Raw genomic sequence first — 20,897 nt, 5'->3', positions numbered from 1 at the left:
TCTTGCTCTCTGAACTGCTTTCCCCTCTGACCCTCTCTCCTTCCCTCAAGTTGACTAATTACCGGTGGAGCCTCTCAGGACCGAGCATCCCGACTTCCTGTAAAAAATAAAAGATGCGTGCGGAACGTCTTCTTTTCCTAACTCTCCAGGCGGATGAGAGCGGTGGGGAGTAGCGTTGATATATAATCCCCTGAATATCTGGCTGTAATTCTCCTCCTTGACTTTATCAAACCCACGGCTCGCAGACTGGGGCCTGCTGTGCTGCTGTTGCCATGGCGCTCATATTTTCATACCCCCGGTGATCTCTGGAGGGGGGAGGGAGTCACAAAGGGGGAAGCTGAGAGTCAAAATTGGCGTCATGGGAGAAAAGATTTCTTTCACCTTGACAGCAGTCGTTAGTGAAGATGCACAGTGCACGCACAAAAGGCTGTAGGGTGTCTTTCCATTAATAAAATAAAGCTGTGATTGACTGTCAAGGAGTCGATCGTATTAGGAACCCAGACAAAAAAAGATCATAGTCACTCAGTATAGATATGCTTAGTCAGTATAGATATGCTTAAAGAAATATCTTTCACTTCATCCTCAAATAATTGCAGAAGTCTCATTATTGAGCATATATCAGTGTCATCATGTGCAATGCAAATGGTCTGCACGCCCACTTTTTAATGAAAGTCCTGCTGCAGGAAACAAAGATAGCTGCTTCTCGTACAATCGCCCTTCACTAGAGAGGCTGTGCCTTTGGCTGCTCCCTCAATGGATGTAAGGGTTCCTGTTGTCGTAATGTCTGCCCGTGAGACCTCAGCACCTAGCGACAAGGCACCGGCGCGTGTTTCCGAAAAGCGATTTCGTGCAGGGCTTATCCACACTGCTCTGTAATGGGACAGACTACGTAATGACATCATCACCCGTGTATCCGGCTCAGTGCGCTCTAAGTAGCAGTAGCGTGGTGTTCTCTAAGGGTTTTTCTCATTTATTGCTATGCAGTCCAATATCAAGTGAGGCAAATAAAATTCAAAAAAGCCAATGTGACTGACACACACACAGTATCTGCTATTGCGCATTTATTAAAAGTAGTTCCTCCCTGCCGATTTTGTTTGGATGCAGACACTGGGGCAGGTTGGCTGGGACGCTCCAGGGCAGGTTGGTTGGGACGCTCCGGGGCAGGTTGGCTGGGACGCTCCGGAGCAGGTGTGTGTGCGATGCTGTTAGCCGGGCGTCATTAGCGCGCTTATTTGGAAGTGTGGACGGCACCGCTGTCGCGGCGCCTGACGGAGAACGCGCTGTGCCGCCGCGGTCGCGCGAGCTAATTTTAGCTCACTCGCTTTGTCACCTGTGGATCGCCCAGGCACAGGTGAGCGAACTGAAAGCTCCCGGCCCGACAATGGCAGTGAAAAGATGACATCACGCAGCACACTGGAGGTTTCTATGGGTCAATATTGACTAGCCCCGCTTCTTTGGCGCGTGTTTGCACGAGAAATGGGAGACACCCATGCACTCAATCTTGGTGCGCCGCTATAGTGCTCCATGCCTGTCTACCGGGTATGTATTGTCTTTCATGTCCTGGCTGACGTACTGGTGCGTACAGAAAATGTGTAATCAATGGGCGTGTTAGGAATTTTCCCACTCATAGCAGAACTTTACCTAAATAGTCAAACACAAATATACGCTTGAGTGGTTATAATGTATTTATCCAGTGTGTACACACTTTGGATCAATGTGTGTGCATACATGTATACACACATGCATGCACAATGTTAAACTTACAGAATTTACTGTTAAATATACTGTATCAGAAGAGACACAGAGAAAGTTAGTGATGAGTTAGGCCCTTGAAAACAAACCCTTCATTACCACTGATGTATGCCACAGAACGGGAGTATTTAACGAAGCAGAGCCCTGTTTTACAAAAAAGGGTTACGGAATTAGCTGGCATAAAACCCGGAAACCTCCAAAATCTGGAACATGGACTGAAGTAAAAAGAACTGTTCCAGGTTTTACTCAGTGCCGTTATCCAACTAACACAGTAATCCTGCTTTGTGAATCAGGTCCCTGGTTTCTGAAAATGGAGACCAGTTGTTCTGGAGCCACAGAGCCTGTTATGGGTTTTTTTTAATACCTTTTACCCAGCGACTGATTGAGATCCAAAAAACCAGGTGTGGTGAGTTGACTGTGTAATCAGTTTCCTTAGCCCATCAGTTAGACTGAGTAGCAACAGATAACAAACACAGCTTTGTGGGTTGGATACCTCTGTACTAGCGGTTCTGAATCTGTGCAGTGTAGTACTGGCAGCAGTGTAGTACAGCATACCTGTTCAGGAAATGGGGTTGCAGGTTCAATTCTCAGTTAGGGCATAAAAGAAGGGCGGGTGTACCATCCCTTTCATAACATACTGAACATAAATTGGCTTGTATACATCCCACTGTACACACGGATGCTTTGCACAAGTGCGAGTCACTCTGGATAAGAACGCCTGCTACGTGCCTCAAATGTAATGTAAATGGAGGGGGAGTGTTAAGGAAATGTTCACCTGTGCTTTTGGTCACCAGCCCCCGCCTGCCCTTATTCACTTTTGACTTTGACTATAAATAAAATTGAGAGTGGTACTTTGAGAGTGGGTGTGATAGTCAATTATTAATGGTCACCAACAACTGGTCACAGCCCACCATTGACCTTGCGGTCTCTGGCTCTCTGCCAGAGAGACCGAGTCGGCACCAGAAAAGGCGTCTGAAGTCTGCTTCTCTTTCTGTCCTTTGGTCTGATCAGCCCAGGCCACATGACTAAATGGTAAATGGACTGCATTTATACATGTAGTACATACGTTTATACATATACATTAACATGACTAACTAGGACACGGGGAGAAGGAATATATTGTTTGTGTAAAACAAAAATCTTGCATGTCCAGTTATCATTCAGCTCTATGTGCCTTCCTGTAAACATCTCATAGACAATATTTGGTTCAAAGTGACATGGCTAAACCAAAATGACTCAAATTTTTCGGGGTTTTTTTTCTTCTCCATGATACGGGTGGTATATGTATGTACAATTTGGTATTCCTAAATTGGAGAGAGAAATGAAAATGAGTAATTAAAACAAAAAAATGAAGAACATAAATTCATAAGGCCGAGGTAGACACGAACAACCTTTCTGTCCAATTTCTTAAAAAACCCATGAATTCAAAACTGCTTGTCTGAGAAACCATGGCAAAAGCACTGAGATAAATAAATGTGATAACAGTTGCCATTAATTCTTTCATTAATTCATTGATTAATTTATTCATTCATTCATTCATTCAGACGATGTATGTGGTGGTTAATAAAATGAGAAAACCTGCATTTATTTTATCTGAACAAGGCTGCTCCTTCATCTGGGTTAGCTCTTTGCCCCAGCCGACACGCGGCTTTCTAGAAGTTTCACTGTAGATACGTGCACAGAACGAGAGCATCACATGACTTCTGACAATTAATCATGTGTGTTATCATCGGAACTGACAGGACTGTAATAATTACTCACATGACTGTAATCTAAACAGTGTCAGGGAAAAAGATGGCCGCCGCGATTCTGTTTGCCAAAAGGCATGACTCAGCTTGATGTCCCTCATGTCAATCCGGTCTCTGCTGTCTTTAAAACCAAGACTTTTGATCTTTTTTTCCTCCTTAATTTTGAGAGATGGCCACAGGACTACATGCATACAGTATACAGTAACAAAAGTGTATTCTATTTCATTGACACTGTATCCATCTGTCCTCTTTATAACTTCCTTAAGGCTGTCTTAGTTGAAATAATTTATGAAAGGATTTCCCATTTTTGCTTTAAAAATGTAATTAAAACAGAGGGACACATTGACACACTGACTGACTGATAGACTGACACACACACAGACTTGCGCACACACACGGTCAGTAAATTAATAATGATACTGCTGTCTGTGTCCATAAGGCTCAATGTTATTTGACCCAAATGTGTTACCCTCCTGACTGGTATCCTAGTTCATCTCTTTATGGCTGTTTCCAGAGGAACACCTTAGCTGCTGCACATATGACTGGCCCCAGACCAGGGATGGGCAAGGAGAGCCATATCCATTTCTGGATTCCATGCCAATTTTCATGCTCTTCATTATTAATTAGTCCAATCATTTAGTAATTGATATTTTAGCTACATTTCTTGATAAGCTAATGAGTGACAGCTGAAGACCTTTGCTGTGTCCCAACATAAAACATCTGATTGTGGCCTTATCTGTGGTTAAACCAGTATACGTGTATTCAGCTAATGAGCTCATCTGGCATTGGTGACAATGAAAACGTGCATACAGATCGACCCTGCAGGACTGGAATTGCTCACCCCTGGCGAGGGCACATGTAGAACAGCACCCTAACTGGCAGGTCACTAAACTAACAGTCTGTGGCATTCCTGGAGTCGCAGTCTTCTGCTTCTAGTTATTTTTCAGCACTTATGTGACACATTAAAGCAGTTAGGTGCAGAGTTACCTCACCTCACCGGGTTTCTTAGGACCAGGGATGGCCATATTTGGTCTGAATAAAAATGTCAGTGGAACCAGAAAACACTACACCGTCTCCCTCTCCAGAGAGGCCTGTGATTGGCCGAGCAGCTCACCTCATTCAGAGAGGAGTGGGTGTCCACGCAGCAGTGCTGAGATAAACAACTCCTGGATCCGGCCTCTGCTCTGATATCTCAGAAAATAGGGGGTGACACGCATGTGACCCTGCTAATGCCCGTGAAAAACAAAAGGCTTTTACACGAAACACAGCAGCTCACAGTTTAAAGCCCTTTTTTGAGACGGTGAGATGTGAGAAAGGGGGGAGAAGGTCACATGGCTTTTGTCTTAGCTTAAAACACACCCATAACCAAACAGCTCTGCTCACAAACAAGTAAAAGGAAACTGGACCAGTCACAGTCATGTGGAGACCAGTCACAGCCATGTGGGCAAACAAGCTTTCACAATCAAGCACGTCCTGATCCTCAAAGTGTATATTTATAGGCCGCGGTGTTTGCCAGTTCTTCATTTGCCTTTGCTTAAGAATTCCAGACTGGCCTGCCTAATCGGATTACCCGTGTCACAGGTACCTTTTAACTGTATGGTACATCATGGCCACAGTGACTGAAATTGGAACATAAATCACCTGCACTGTACAGAGGTTTTGCATATCCTGGAGAAAGGCAGTGTTTGAAAAGATGTTACGGAAGAACATGTTTGCTCTGTCAATTACAATATTTCCTGAAGCACCAAAAAGACTGGAGATTGAGCAGCAGAGTGGTATATTCACTTATTCTTATATATTAACGTATGCTTATCCTTAGTGATGAGTGCAGTGGAATCTTTATTATTTTTTATCTTTTAATGGCAACACATTTAAAAAGAAATATTGAAAGGAGAAATTACAAGTTTGTATATAGTGAGCTCCATAATGTTTGGAACAAATACTTTTCTTGATTTGGCTATGTACTCCACAATTTCAGAATCAAACAATTCACATGTGGTTAAAGTGCAGATTCCTGGCTTTTATTAAAACATATTTTAAAACATTTTGGTTTCACCATGGAGAAATTAAAGCACTTTTTATACATAGACCCCTATATCAAAGCACCATAATGTTTGGGACAAATGGCTTCACGTGTTTCGGATTAGTCAGGTGTGTTCAATTGCTTCCTTAATATAGATATAAGACAGCATTCAGTGTCTAGTCTTGATTCTCGCCTTTTGATTGACTTTGGAGTCTCTTTAGGAGTCTGGAATTTGTCAACATGAGGACCAGTGTTGTGCCAATGAACGTCAATGAAGCCATTATGAGGCTGAGAATTATGAGGCTGAGAAGTAAATTTGGCTTACATATGGGTTACAACTTTAGGCTTAATAAAATCCCGTTTAGAACATCATTAAGAAGAAAGAGAGCACTGGTGAGCTCAATAATTGCAAAGGGTCTGGTAGGCCAAGGAATACTTCTACTGTTGATGACTAAAAAATTATCACCGCAATGGAGAAAACACGTGGGTTATGGTTTGGGCGTGTATGGACACAGATACTGGATAACTTGTCTTCATTGATGATAAAACTGCTGGTAGCAGCAGCAGAATGAATTCTGAAGTGTACAGAAGCATCTTATCTGCTGAATTTCAACCAAATGCCTCCAGACTGGATTGGACTGTGCTTCATCCTACAGCAGGCAATTATCCCAGACATTCTGCTTAACCAACAAAAACTTTACACAAAGCCAAAAACTGGAAAACCTTAACTGGCCAAGTCATTCACCTGATCTGAATCCAACTGAACATGTGTTTCATCTGCTGAAGAGAAAAGCTAAGCAACTAGCCCCTGAAACAAGCAGGAGCTGAAGATGCCTGCAGTACAGGCCTGGCAGAGCATCACCAGAAAGCATACTCAGCACCTGGTGATGTCTGTGGGTCACAGATTTCAAGCAGTCATTACATGCAAAGAATATGCAGCAAAATAATAAACACGAAAACTTTACATAACATATATGGGACAATATGTCTCAAACATTGTGATGCCATAAAATTGAGGACTGTGTATAAACAATGCTGTAACTTCTGCATGGGTAAACCAAAGTATCTATAGACATAGCCTTAAATATACACTGCGAATGTGCACTGTAACCAAGTGTGAATTGTTTGATTCCCACGAAAACTGTGGAGTACACAGACAAATCAAGAAAAAAAATGTCTTTGTCCCAAACATTGTGAAGCTCACTATATATATAGTTTTTTGTCATTCAGCGTACATAGTGGGGCAGAGGAACATTCCTTTGACTCAAAATCCACAGTAACATCATGTAAAAACCATTTAAAGTATTCACATATCCCTTGTTATATTGTAGGAACCTTATTTTGCATTGGATTAAAATCACCAACTTGGCAGGAATTGTAAGACAATTTAAATGAAAACACTGGACTAAATAAATATTTTCTTCTGGAAACAATGCGTTCCGTCATTAAAAACAATGAATGTCCCCTAAGTGTATAGATAAAATGTGAGAGAATGTGAGAAAGATGATGAGTTGTCTTGTCTGGCACATGTAGTAGAGGATCTTTGTGTCAAGCTTACTTTATCTTGTGGCACTGTGGTTTTCAATCAGTCATTTTTTACATTGATTTTACTATATTGTATCTAATGTACATAACTATACAGCTCAAGTACTGCATACATAAACACACACATACACACACGCATGCACACACACATGCGTACACGCACGTGAGCACGCAAACGCACATGCATGCACACACACACACATACACACACAGCACCAAAAACCAATCAACTGAGTGTAAAATCATTTTCCAACACACACACCCACCTTTGACCTCACCACTTCACCACTCACAGAAAAAACAAAAAACAAATCTAAAATCCAACATCATTCTCTACCAATAATGTGCAGAACTTTGTGACCACCGAGTGATTCATTAATTAATTCCTCAATTTTTCCTGAAAGACAAGTAACAACATGCAAAGGGATAAATAACAGTTATTTAGGTATAAAACCACAAACAGAACATCAGGATGGATATAAAAATAGAAATTTTGGCCAGAATTCCCCATTTTTGTAAGGTGTGCCGCCATTTTGGAGGAACCTCGAAGGACTGAGGAACAGGCAAGCCACGTGGCAGAAAACGTTCACAGTCTACCGCCAAGTGTCCTATCTCCTGCTCACATGGAACAACAAAACATATATTTTAGATTTCAGGGCGATGCTTTCCTTGGCAAAAATCTTCATAGCATCTTTTGGGGTTCATTCTTTGGCGATAAAAGCTTTGCATTCGCAATTCACAACTAGACGCGAGGTCTTTGTAAACGATTGATCCGATTCATTTTAAGAACAGAAAGCTCAGCACAGAGTAGAGGACAGTTGCAGAAGGCTAAATAAACAGATGCTTTTAAAAGTCTGTGCGCATCAGATTCAAAAATAAATGTCCGAAAAGAAAATGAAAAATGAAAAACGTGCGCACATACAGTCAGTGGAATGAACCGTGGCATTGGTGGCAAGATGCGGTCCGCCATTGGTAGAGGGTATAGAACGATCAATCTTCATCGGCGTCTTCATCGGCGGTCGCTGCTTCGAGAGCCGCCAGGGCCTCGGCCACCTCGGAGTCCGTGACACTCCCACTGTCACCTTCCTCATCCTCTCCCTCAGAGGAGCTGCCGCTCTCCGTGGCGGAAACTTCCGGAGCGGTGGAGGTTTCCCCCCTCCCGACTCTGTCTTTGGCATCGACGGAGGAGAGGCTGGTGGTGCTGGTGTTGACGTCCTCCGACCGGCCCGAGAGGACGCTCTCCGCGTCGTCCTCCCCCCGCGCGCCCGGGAAGGGACCCCCGTTTTCCAGAGACGTCCCGTCCATGAGACGACCCTCCAGCTTTTCGACGGGCCCGCAGGGGGCGCTGGTCTGAAGCGCCAGGTGTCCCGGCAGAGGCCGGGGTTGGCAGGGCGACACGCATTTGAGCGTGCTCTCTTGCGGGTGAAGGATGTAGAGGGCGCTGTTGCCCGACTCCAGTTTTGAGGGCCGGTCCTGGGCCCCGTCGCCGGGCGGGGCGTGCAGGCGGTTGATCTGGTTGTTGTCGATCTCCAGCCTGGACGAGCCATTCTTTAGGTTGTCCCCGTACTTGTGGCTGTAGCCCAGGTTGTGGAAGCCCTGCACTTTGTGAATGTTGTCCGTCTCCAGGGGCTTGCTCTGGTAAAGGGAGCTGCTGCTGCTGGAGTCATGCCTCCTCCCGTGGACTTCTACAGGGACCGAGGGATCATAGATGTAGCTGAGAGAGAGGGAGAGAGAGAGAGGGTGAGAGTGAGAGAGTGAGAGAGAGTAGGGGTTAGAGGGAGAGAGTGAGAGAAAGACAGCCAAGGAGAGAGAGAGAGAAGGGTAGAGAGAGAGGAAAAGAGTGAGAGAAGGGTAGAGAGAGATAGAGTTAGAGGGAGAGAGTTTGAATGAAGAGAGAGAGAAAAGAAAGATGGCAGGATAGAGGGAGAGAAAAAGGAAGGCAGCAGGGAGAGAAGGAAAAAGAAGCATGGCAGAGATGGAGAGATGACAGGATGGAGGCAGAAAGAGACGGAAAGATTGCAGGGTTAGAGACAGGGAGAGAGGCTACAGTGCAAACACAAACAGTGTCTCTTGAATGCCGCACCACTCAAGCACTCCCTCTCTCAGCCCATTCTCCATTTTGAGTACGTCTCACACTTCCTGTTCCACACCTCCCTGGTCAGACGCTTTCTGGCGGCGTGCTGTCGAGGCTTCCAGGCAGGAAGGCCAGATTCGTCAAATAACAGCGTGCCCCCATTCAACAGTCATCACACACACTGGGGCTTTTATATGCAGAACGGGAAGTTGGTTATGTACACAGGCAGGCACACGCACACAAACACAAACAAACAGCCTGCGCCTGCAGTCCAGCAGAATCGTGCTCCTGCACTTCAATGAGCGCTTATGTGCACAGTCAAGGAAGGGGAAGCCAGCGTCTGTGCTACACGCCCCCCGTGATGTCGCAGGAAGCGCCTTTTCTCTCCTAACTGGACATCAGAGTAAATATTTATAAATATTTAATATTGTAAATATAAGTCATTTGTAACTGCATTAGCCAGAATTTATATCAATAAAGGGATATTTATATTAGCACCGCCATTTGCAGCAAAGGTAAAACACATTCCCCCACATGCTTTCATCCACATTCTAAAATAATCTATAATATAATATAATATATTATAATATAATATAATATAATATAATATATACTTTTATTTATCCCGGATGGCCAGCTGAGAACAAATTCTCATTTACAATGACGACCTGACATCCGTAGTCCATAAGCTACATGTTTTAGGACCACCAGAGGTGAATAAATCCACTACAGGTGAAGTAAAAAAAAGTCAAATTAGTCAAATGTATCCTACTAAAACCAGTGAAACAGCACTGGCTAGGCAGAGAAGGCTGGTTTGTAATATGGTGGACTTCACTGCTGTTAAGACAGGTCAGTTTTGTTTTTTGGATGTCCTCAGAGTGGGTCTATATGCATTTTCCCCAGCGATGAGTGTCGCTGGCAGCAGCACCACAGAAGCAAGAGAGCCAGTCTTGCTTCTGGGGACATCTGGAGACGCCACCATGGGGTTGCCAGACACGTCCTGCCGAGCACCTTCTGTCGTGCCCTTCTCGCTCTCCCCGAAACCCCAAAAAACCCACCCAAGTTTCCATGGCAACTGCTGCGAGGCACAGAACGTTCACATGGTCCGGCTTCCAGGAGCAACAACAACAACAAAAAAACCAAACCACAGACAAAGCAAAACTTTCAAATGCAGCCTCTGTCAATACAGAAATGTAAAACCTGAGAGGTGTCTTTGTCCTGGTTGGTGAAAAACAGATATGAGACATACATTGAGTACAACGCTTAATCTACATTGGATGATAATGCAACTGAAACAGATACATGGGGATCAAAAATATTGTTGTTTTTTTTTTTTTCCTTTTTCTTAAAGAAGCTAGTGGCATCTATAGCATAAATAACCAGAGCTGCTGTTGAAACTGTTATGCATTTTAGAATGAAGAACAACACTGTCTAAACTGTAAGTGTGACACAAAGTGGTTACAGGGATAATAAGGATGACTCCTTTCAGAATACGCACATGTATATATCTGTAATAACAGACATTTCTCAATGCAGATAGTGCTTAAACTCTGAAACAAACATTTCATCCACATTATTGAAACCCAGCCTTAACAGTTATCTTTAAGCCAGTGCTAGATTGTTTTGTGTCAGCGTTAGATACTGGTGGTGGTGGTGGTGGGGGGGGGGGGGGGGGGGGGGGGGGGGGCATTAAATAGCTCTGAGAGCACCAATGAGCCACACATCAAGATTTAGGATAGGAAGACAGAGCGGGGGCCTCATGAAGCAATATTACTGACAGCTGGATAACTCCACTAAGTTAAACCCAGAACCCTCCCAAGTTTGGAACATGAACTGAAGTAAAAAGAGCTGTTCTGGGCTTTACTCAGCACAGTTATCCAGCTAATTCAGTAATCCTGCTTTGTGATACAGGCCCCTCGCTCTTAAGAAAGGGATTGACTGTTCAAAGAAATTTCCAACCAACAGGATGAGGCTCTGGATGAACAAGGAAGCAAGGAAAGCAAAAAACAAAATCATGCGTACAGAGAAATGCTATAGTGAAAAGCCTTTGAGGATGTATAGACGTTTTGACTCTGAGGTATTTCGACTTCCTGACAAAATTAACTCCCCCTATTTTAGCTGAACCAATCAAATTAAGTTCTGAGACTAAAAGCCCTTTTAAAGAGAACCAGAGAACATGCTGGGCCATGGTTCTCCAAAGGATTGGGATTGACCAGTCCCAGACAGAGTCATTTGCATATTTAGGGTCAGTTTACATCTGGCTGTGGCCTGTTTCATGATTATGCAAAATGATTTTCCAAGGCCATCGATAAAGATTGAGTAATGATGTGGCACCACTGCTTTGGACATATTATCTCTTTTACACAGTTGCACTCACATGGTGATCACAGAAAACTGCTCCTTGGGCTTAGTTTGGTAATCCTGGGAGAGCTTAGCACTGAGGAAAAACAGGGGGATGTGGTTTCCTGTTTGCATTCCCCGTGTACAGCGCTAAAACTCGTCGCTGAGCGTGGAACAGGCTAACTGCAAAGGTGTGAAGGACAACAGGGCATCTGAAAAGGCTGACGGAAGGAAAATATTTGTTCTTTTCCCTTCCTCTGAAGGTGTTTGCCTTAGTTTCCCATTTTATAGCAGCATCGACCCCAAATAATAACACACCTGATTTACCTGAGACAAGGATTCCAGAATATCACACATTCCTGAACAAATGTATTCAAAACACAGGCTCGGGGTTAGCAATTCAAGTATCAGCGGTGGTTTAGCTGCACCGTGTTTATATGACAACATACTTTCTGCTTTGAATATTACAGTTCAAAGGAAACAGGACCCTAAGGCCAAAGGCTGTGATGTATAAGGAGAAAACATTTTAAACAATAAGCTTTTACATCACTCCCAATAAAGCCTGGTACCCACAATTCTGGAGTGCTGGTAGGAAGGGGACCACACCAGCAATCCTTATCTTAGCCTCAGGAAATTATGTACATTGTAACCATGGATGTCATGAATGCTACGATATGCTGTCCATAACTGACGCATATGAGCCAATCAAAAGACAACACTTGCCATAACAACGATGACTGATTCAGATGGGTGAGTCTCTGACAGAATGCAATACTAATGCCCATTTTGGGGTGTGATGCTTCACTCTCCGTTAGCTGATGGGTCCCCGGTTGCTTAGGTGACAAATTAGTCCTTTGATCACAGAGACCCCTGCCATCCAAACAGTGCAGATGCCCCACTTCACGAATGAGGAGATCAAGTGGTAGTTAAGTATGGCCTCTTTTTTACTTCGCAACTTCCTCCTTTTCGTCCTCCTATTCTTCTCATCGTGCCTCCTTCTTTCTTTTGAAACACTGGGGTCAGGGTAAGTTCCCTTTCAGTTCAGTCAATACAGAAATGAACTGAAATTCAATTAATTGGTGGAAAATCCTTAGAAAATTATGAGCATTTTTTGTCTAGTCAATGAATTGAACTACAGTTAATTTCATGAATTTACTTACAAGAAATGGAATCCATCCATGACACCCTGCTGAACTAGCTATGCGTTAACCCACACCCACTCCCCTGCCCCCTCCCCCACTTGCCACCATATCTCAGAGTTTAACCCTCTGATGATTCACAGCTGCCTCTCCCAATCCTGGTCTACTGGGAGGCCCGTGTGTGACATCATGTCACTTTCAGGTAACCTGGGAGTCACTGGGTGGTTGTTTTTCTTGCTCATTTCCTGGTTCCTGCCTGGTGTAGGAATTTATACACATTCTAACCAAACATGGCCATCCATGGAAGCGAGACTTAGCATGAGACTAAAAAGAATTAGCATAGGACTGAAAGAGCCCATTTGTAATGCATTAATTAGTACTGTAAAATGTGTTGGATGAGGCCATTTTTAAAAATCCAATACTACAGGTGCATCTCTACCCAGACTACATTACATTACAAGACAATCAGCAGATGCCTTTATCTAGAGTGACGTATAACTAATGTAACACAACAAATCAAACTACTGGCACAACTCCATGTGCCATGACTACTACTTTTCATTACCCAGATGACTGATACTCCCACAAAAATAACAACTACTACTGTAAATACTATAACATATTACCACTGATGCTACTACTATTACTGCTACCACTACCATTACTACTTCTATTAACACTACTATCACTATTTCTATAAAAAACCTCTACTATTACTGCTATAACTACTACTTTTATAAATAGTACTACTAATACAACTACAACTGCTAGTACTACCACTACTACGATCAAGCATAACAATTAACAAAATTTAAGCTGGTAGGGTGGAGTTGTCATAACTCTGCATCATCTCCCAATGGAAAGTTGGCTGATGCCCAGGCTCATGCCCCGCACACTTGTGTGCCAGAACAGCCCTCCTGCCTGGGACAGCAGTGCTCCACACAGAATATTAATGAGAGAATTAGGCAGGGGGTGCGTTTCAGTGGCCCATCCAGCTGTCCCCCGGACTCCCGATGATCACGCTGGGTCCTACATCCTCTTCCACGTCACATACCAGGAGCAGAAGATCCATGGTGGCTCTGCACATACACACCTACACACACAGGTGCGTCTTGCTCTCTGTTGTGTGTCATACCCTTCAGTAAGGTACTTTTTAAGTGGAAATATCGCAGCGAACATCCAGTTGTATAATGTTAGGGACAAGAAAATGTTATATGTCCAGCATTTTCGACATATTAAAACACATTTTAACAAACGTTTCTCACCCAGGTTGATGTGCTGTCGATGTACTATTGTGTACTACACAACACAAAAACTAATAAAGTTGGTTTAAAATCCCACGACTAAACTGCAAAAGTAAGTTGGTAAATGGAAATTATTATTATGTTTAATCTGAATTTTTTGGAGACACAAAGCATGGGAATTATGATAAATGGATCAAACATAAGATTTAATAACACAACAACAAAAATACAAATCGAAAAAAAGTAATGGAAATGAATCAATACCTTTTTAACATCCTACAACACCGGCACCCCATCTGGCCAGCTGATTGGTGGAACTGCAACAAAAAAAAAAACAACAAAAAAAGGTGGGTAGATGTGTGGTTAGTAACAAGAACATTACATCAAACACAATACTTTTGCTTTTGGAAATATCCACTAGCACTAGAGCTAGATATGTGATGGAAGCCATTTGGTAACACTCCTCAATTTCTATAAACTTTGACATAACTATACATTATAATTATGCCATATGTTCAATTGATTTACAACACAACAGTTGGCCACACCTGCCATTAACTACAGTACAATTCAGGGCAGGGCAACCATGGGTAGGGGAACCATTTCACCCCACGCATTTGAAATATGTCTGTAAAAACCTCTAATAAAATGAATAAAAACAGAACATTCTGTCACAGAAATGATTCTTCTTCCTAAACCATTTCATTTTGTCATTCAAAATGTTTTATTTATTTTTGCACATTGGCATTTTGTTTCTTTAGCATTATTGAATAATTCAACGGATACTACACCCGATAAGGCATATTAATCCATCATTATTTTGTTTTTAGAGCCCAGAAAGCAAAGTGACCTTTTCTCCAGCAACTTGGTTTGGAGGTTTGGCATTTCTTTTTTATTCTTTTTTTCCCCCTCCAAGGTCTGGTAAATAATTAATGGAATGACTCAAATGGATCGGTTTCAACAAGGACACAGTGTCTTCCTGATTCCATTCACAGAAAATCGGTGCAAGATATAACAGTTCTCTGAGCCATGCTCAAACAGATCCTCACTTTCTTTTTATGTTGGCAGTGATGCATTTTATGACATTTTTACAACAACCAAAACATACAGACACTTCACTGAGTGCTTCTCTTTCCCTGTATGGTGTTGCACATACTGTTTCCTGAAAGAGTTCACTGTTTTGATAATATGATGAAACATTAACAGAAATAGTATTGTACAACTGGCCAGCAGCAAGAGGTGAATAATGAACAGAACTATTAGCGGTCACTAAGACGTCCTAAAACCATTTTTAAAATGCTAAGCAGTCTTATGGCAAATTGCTACATGCAAAAAAAAAGAACCCAACTGAAATTCCCACATGGAATTTCACCGTCCCATGTGACCTTCAAACCCAGAAAGGTCAGTGGAGAGGACCGTGTTGTGTTTGTTTCTGCACTCTATGTTAAAGTCTTGATTCATTCAAAATTTCGCTTTAAAACAAAAGATGAAAAGTCTATCCACTTTTGTATTTTTTTTACAATATTCAAGAAGGGATCACAGAGCAGAAAGTGCCATGGCAGTGGATCGAACCTGCAACCACACGACCACACGAGGAATTTGTAAATGGCTTGAAAGTCTACCACCCTATAGACTGCCACACATCACACCTAATGATGGTATTTCTCTGTGAAACAATGTAAATCTGACAAAAATAATCAATTAAATTTTGTATGCCAAATACTCAGCTACCTTTCTTTCCAGAACGTCTTGCAATAAATGTCATAAACCGATCAACTTACTGTAATATGATTTTATTTAGTTATGGTTAAATAAACTTATAAGAGACACAAACAATGTATACAAAGATATCCGTGAATTAGTCCCATTGATGTTGAGGTGAAGAAATTTTTTACAAATGTAAGATTAAAGCAAGAAAACAATGGTGATCTACCTGTGTTCCTGTGTGTACATGTGTATATGCATGTTGGATTGTGTGTGAGTGCCTGTGTGTGTATGTGTATGTTTGTGTGTGCGCGAGTGTGTGTGTGCATTCATGCAGGTATGTGTGTAAATATGTGAGTAGGCATGGGGCATTGTGGGAGATGATGTCCTGGCATCACACTGACAGGACAGAGGGTCAGTGGGATTGGGGGGGGGCCCACACAGATCAGTGCCATGGTGCCAGAACCCAAAATCCCCTCCACCCCCCTTCAAATGTCACTGGCAGGCATGCAGGGAATACACACGCACAGGAGGGGACAGGTAGGTATGGTCATGAATTTGGGTTGCAACCCCGCTAGGCTACGCACCACAGCGAACCAGAGCCGTCAGGCACGGCGAGCGTCTCCATTCGCCCGGCCCAACTGACCGCTGTTCCTTTAAGATCTGTTTTGTGTTCTCGGGGCGCCGCTTGCCCTCCCCCTAAACTCTGTGATCCGTGCGCAAGCAGTGATGCCATCCTGACTCGCTTCACCGCCGGCTGTTCATCCGTAGTCTCAGGTGACAGCGACTACCGCGATAAAAATCCCGTTCTGGCTCAGAGCAGCTATGGCCGTTTCTGTTCATCTGTGCACGTTTGGGATTCAGTTTTGTTCTTTTTTTTTTTTTTTTTTTTTTTTTGTAAAATATGGTTTTACCACATTTATCAAGATAATACTCCAAACAGCTAAAAGTATTTTGTTTAATTTGTTGTTGACTACTTGCACACTAGAATAACTTGTATTGTGATGAAAAAGAAGGCTGGCGGGATCTCGGTTCCTGTAGACTATTTTAATTGAGGATGGGAGCAGAAAAGGGGGTTAATTCTCTGTGTCTCAGTGTCAGTAAGCTGCAGGTCAGCGGCGGGCGCGCAGATCGTGGTGTCATGGAAAATACCCGACGGTGAGGGTTTGAAACGCAGAGCAAACACTAAACAGACCTCTCTGTACACACAGGCGGGGTCCTCTTCTTTTTGCAATTCCCTTAGCCGGAGCTACAACGCCCCCTCCACCCCCGACCTCACGCTCTCAACTCACAACCTGACCCCCCCCCCCCCCACCACACACACCCCCCCCCCACCAACCACCTAAATCCACCAAATACCGTCCGTCAAAATACACCTCCCCAAAACTTTCACCGCCTCCTTCCATCGAGGGCAACCTCATAGTGCATTGACTGCACGTCCATTGCGGAGTAGCCTCTCGTCATTGCGGACTGACGTGGGGACGGATTCACTATAATTGCTCACTCCGCGTACGTGGTCAGAGCACAACACTCCAAACAATATATATTCCTGCAGCACCTGATGCATCATGGTAACCTTGCTTCAGAGTTACGGCAATGTTTCATTTACATTGTGCGTCAGACCCCGTCCTCCGTACACAAGGGTGTAACGGAGTAAGTGGTAGGATTACCGTGTGTGTGTGTGTGTGTGAGAGTGTGTGCGTGTGTGTGTGTGTGCCTGTGTGCAATGTGAAAGGGAACCGGAAAGTCCGCTTTCTTGAGCGAATGACACCAGTGGCTGAAATACGGAGGGTAATCATACAAGCAGTGGTCCAGAAGAGTGGAGGTCAATCAGGTAGAACGCCATGTAGCATGTAACGTGATTAATGTGTGACATCATTTCGGAGAATTCTGTGGCCAGGAGAATTCCAGGGTGGTAACTAATCAGCAGTACGTTTCATTAGGAACATAAATACATAAATAAATAGAAAGGTCTTGGCTGGAGCTTGTAGCTTGTTAATCTGGGCTTTCCTCCATTGGTTTAAAATGCGGGACACTTCCCTGTTTGATTTTAGATACGGATCACTTACAGTAGCGGCTGGCCTCTCTCTTGCTTAATCCTCAGATAAAACTGCTCTTATTGTTAGAAAACATAACTCGTCAAATAATTCCAAGCTGATTTCAAAGAAAAATCTTTTAATGGAAGACTGGCATTGAAACTGGATGGTGTGTATGTGCGTGTGTGTGTGTACATGCAGAACTTTGTTCACCACAAGCCAAGGCATACAGTATATCCAGTTTTTGTGTATCCAACCAGCACACTCACTGCAAACTGTAGCTACTGGAGAAAAGCATTGCAGGTAGCCACTAGGCCCCTATAATCACATACTACTTCTGTTTAGGGTCTAAACATTACATCAGAACTGTGAAGCAGCAGTTAATAACAACAGTCAAAATGAGCCATTTATACTGTGCAGCATGTGCATAGTAACCGCTAGTAATGTACAATTACAGAGAGTGTTTATATATTCAAAGCACAACTCAAGTGCTTTTTAATTTAAGTCACTGGCTGGCTCAGGAGTCCACACACCTGTCCTCCAAGGCTTAAAGTGGCAGAAAGGAAACCACAAACACAAAAACACACACAGGCACATGCACACGCAGTGACCTCCAAGGTTGGAGTTGTTCACCTCAGATTTATGTGCTGCTGTATGTTTGCATGTTTATAGTGGAAACCCAAAGTCTGGCATGGTGATTGGTGGATGCTCTAAAGATGAGAGCGAAGTTGTGTGACCGATATGTGAACCCTTGTGCACTCCCCTCAGAAGACAGGGCCCTTTCACCTGTGAAGAAGCGACTTCACGTCATTTGCGGATAATGGTCCATTGTCTGAAAGAGAACCGCAAGTCCCTCTGAAGCTACGGATATTAAAAAGTGCTCACTATGTATAAACACGGCAGCTGAAATTAGACCCTTCGCTCCCGGAGAAGTTTATTAAGGAAGATGGGGTGTGGGCCTGGGAGAAGTAGGCAAACAGGTATAACTCCTTAGCTACCCACAGCCCGCACCACTGGAAACTCAATGTCTCTTTTTGCCATTCCCTGCGTGTACACAGACCAGGAGGGAAAAATGCTCAAACAACTGGTCCTCCGCATTGACATGAAGTCAACACAGTCGCCCACTTCTACTGGATCTTTTGTACTACGGTGCAAATACAAGAGCAAAATACATACCAGATGTCTTACAGAAACTGTCTGGTGTACCAAGCTACAAAACCACTCGCCTGTGTAACAGATTCAATATCTCCACTGCTACTTTATTTTTGTTTAAAATAGATGCTCTTCTTCAATGCAACTTCAGATACCACCATAATATGACAAATTAGTGCATACCAGAGAAGCAGCAAGACAGTGAACGTACTAGAAGCAGCTAACAGTCACTAACACAGTGGAAGAGCATCAAACTAAAACAGACAAAGTCAGGTAAAACATAACCAACATAAACTAATTTCACCTAACAATAGTGCTTAAAAATTACCCTTCAGAACAACCTACTGTATCAATATAAAACTAATGCACACATATGGTCTACAAGTGACCACTGAGAACAAAATTATCTTATGCCATGGTGCTCATGTGGTCCAAAACAATGGTCCATTAGATCAGTATAAAAGCAAGTAATGGCATATGAGAAAGAGACTATGATATTTTACTCGGTGTTAGGAACAATCAAGCACATTGTCATGCTTCAAAATGACACAAACATTGACAATCAGGAATTAATGTAGGCATGGCAGGAAAGACGGGCTCTCTGGTGAGCAGACGAAGGCGTGTCTCATTAAAAGAGAGGAAAATGCAATGGTCAATGGGTATGAGAAATGGCGCCACTAATTTAACTTTGTTTGTTGGCCAGTCAGCGACATATTATTACCGTGGAGATTAATGTTCCAATCCTGACAAGTCTCTAAAGAGCTGGCTGTCAGATGCTATCTCACATAAAAAATGAAAAATAAAATAAAATAGATGACCTTGTCGCCCACATAAAAAAGCTGGTGTTATAAGCAGGAATAAAGTTAAGTTCCCTTACAAATTCTATTAAAAGATTCACAGCGTCAGTAATTACCCTGCTGAAAATTCCAGCTTAAACCAGCCTAAGCTGGTCATGCTGGTTTAAACTGTATTTTTGAGACCTTTAGCAGGTCAACCAGCTGTTCACCAGCTGACCAGCCTCTTATACATAGGCAGCTAGTCTACCAGTTGACTACTAGCTTACTCTACCAGTTTAACCAGTGTTGACCAGTTTTATGCAGCTAGAGAGCAGCTTTGACCAGCTATGACTAGATAGAAGGGTCAAAAACGCACCTTAAACCAGTTTAGAATCCCAGTTAAAACTGTGCTAGCTTATACTGTCATTTCTTTTAACACGTTTTGATAATATACTATAAATTATGCCTGTAATGAGTTGTACTGTGTGCTAGTTCGACATGACAAGTCAAAAAGAGAAAAACAGTGCACTAAGGGCAGTTATGGTGTTATACATGACAATATTGAACTCATGATCTTTACCTTTCCTTCGCCATGAAGAGTTTTAAATGGTTTGTATGACTAAACCTTGTACACAGTGCTGAAATTTTATCTTTAAGGAACAGTCGCAGTTTACTCAAGCCCTATTTGAGCTGGATTAGTTTCACAAAGAGGTTAGGTGAAATAAGTGATTACCAACAGGATGCGTGATGCATTAATCCAGTACAAATCTGCAATGTTGGTAGTTTTAACAAGTCTGGAATGGATAAACACCAGAGTGAATTATATCCTGTGTTTTGCCATACTCAGAGGTCCTTCAGTAATAGCAATCCAGTTTGAATGATCCCTGCAGTAGGCCTAATGTAATTACAAATGGAAAGTGTTAGCTTTGGTTTTAGGGAATCAGATTTGAACTAGCTGCTTTCCATCTTGTTATTCTTTTCTTGTGAAAGTGCAGTTAGTGAAGTTTACATCTGGGCCATCTGTGGTCATTTCGAAGAAATTACAGAAATTCTTTTTCCCGTATGAATAAACCAGACAATACATCTTGAGAACCTTATTACAGCACAACCCACTGTAAAACTAATCCAGCTCAAACAGGACTTTGGAGAACTCATGTGGGTGTTCCCAAAGCACTCCTGGATTGGAGCACTGATCTAGGATCAGCCATACCTTGTCCACATCTGACCACATCCATTTTGAACAAAAATTATAAACTAATCCTAGAACAGAGCTCCTATTCCGAGACACTTTGTGAATATGAGCTTCAGTCATAAATTCAAATTAGGAGCTCCCAGTGGGGCTTTACATGCTCACAATATGCAGA

General features: G+C 42.9%; 1 protein-coding gene across 3 annotated transcripts in view; it reads right to left on the bottom strand.

Moving 5' to 3' along the window:
- Positions 1-5,319: 5,319 nt before the first annotated feature.
- zgc:194930 (uncharacterized protein LOC557813 homolog) overlaps positions 5,320-20,897 on the bottom strand; it is a 25,788-nt gene continuing 10,210 nt past the window's right edge. For all 3 annotated transcript variants that reach the window (XM_035425657.1, XM_035425659.1, XM_035425656.1), the window contains 2 exons: positions 14,130-14,182; positions 5,320-8,782 (listed from right to left, as the gene is read on the bottom strand). In XM_035425657.1, the coding sequence (XP_035281548.1) occupies positions 8,059-8,782; positions 14,130-14,161 (756 nt within the window). In that variant the 5' untranslated portion in view covers positions 14,162-14,182 and the 3' untranslated portion in view covers positions 5,320-8,058. The remainder of the gene's footprint in view (positions 8,783-14,129; positions 14,183-20,897) is intronic.

Source organism: Anguilla anguilla, chromosome 7 (assembly GCF_013347855.1).
Source record: "Anguilla anguilla isolate fAngAng1 chromosome 7, fAngAng1.pri, whole genome shotgun sequence".
NCBI classification, from domain to species: domain Eukaryota; kingdom Metazoa; phylum Chordata; class Actinopteri; order Anguilliformes; family Anguillidae; genus Anguilla; species Anguilla anguilla.
Note: the sequence above shows the minus strand (reverse complement) of the source record. Positions and strands in the feature narration are given on the sequence as shown.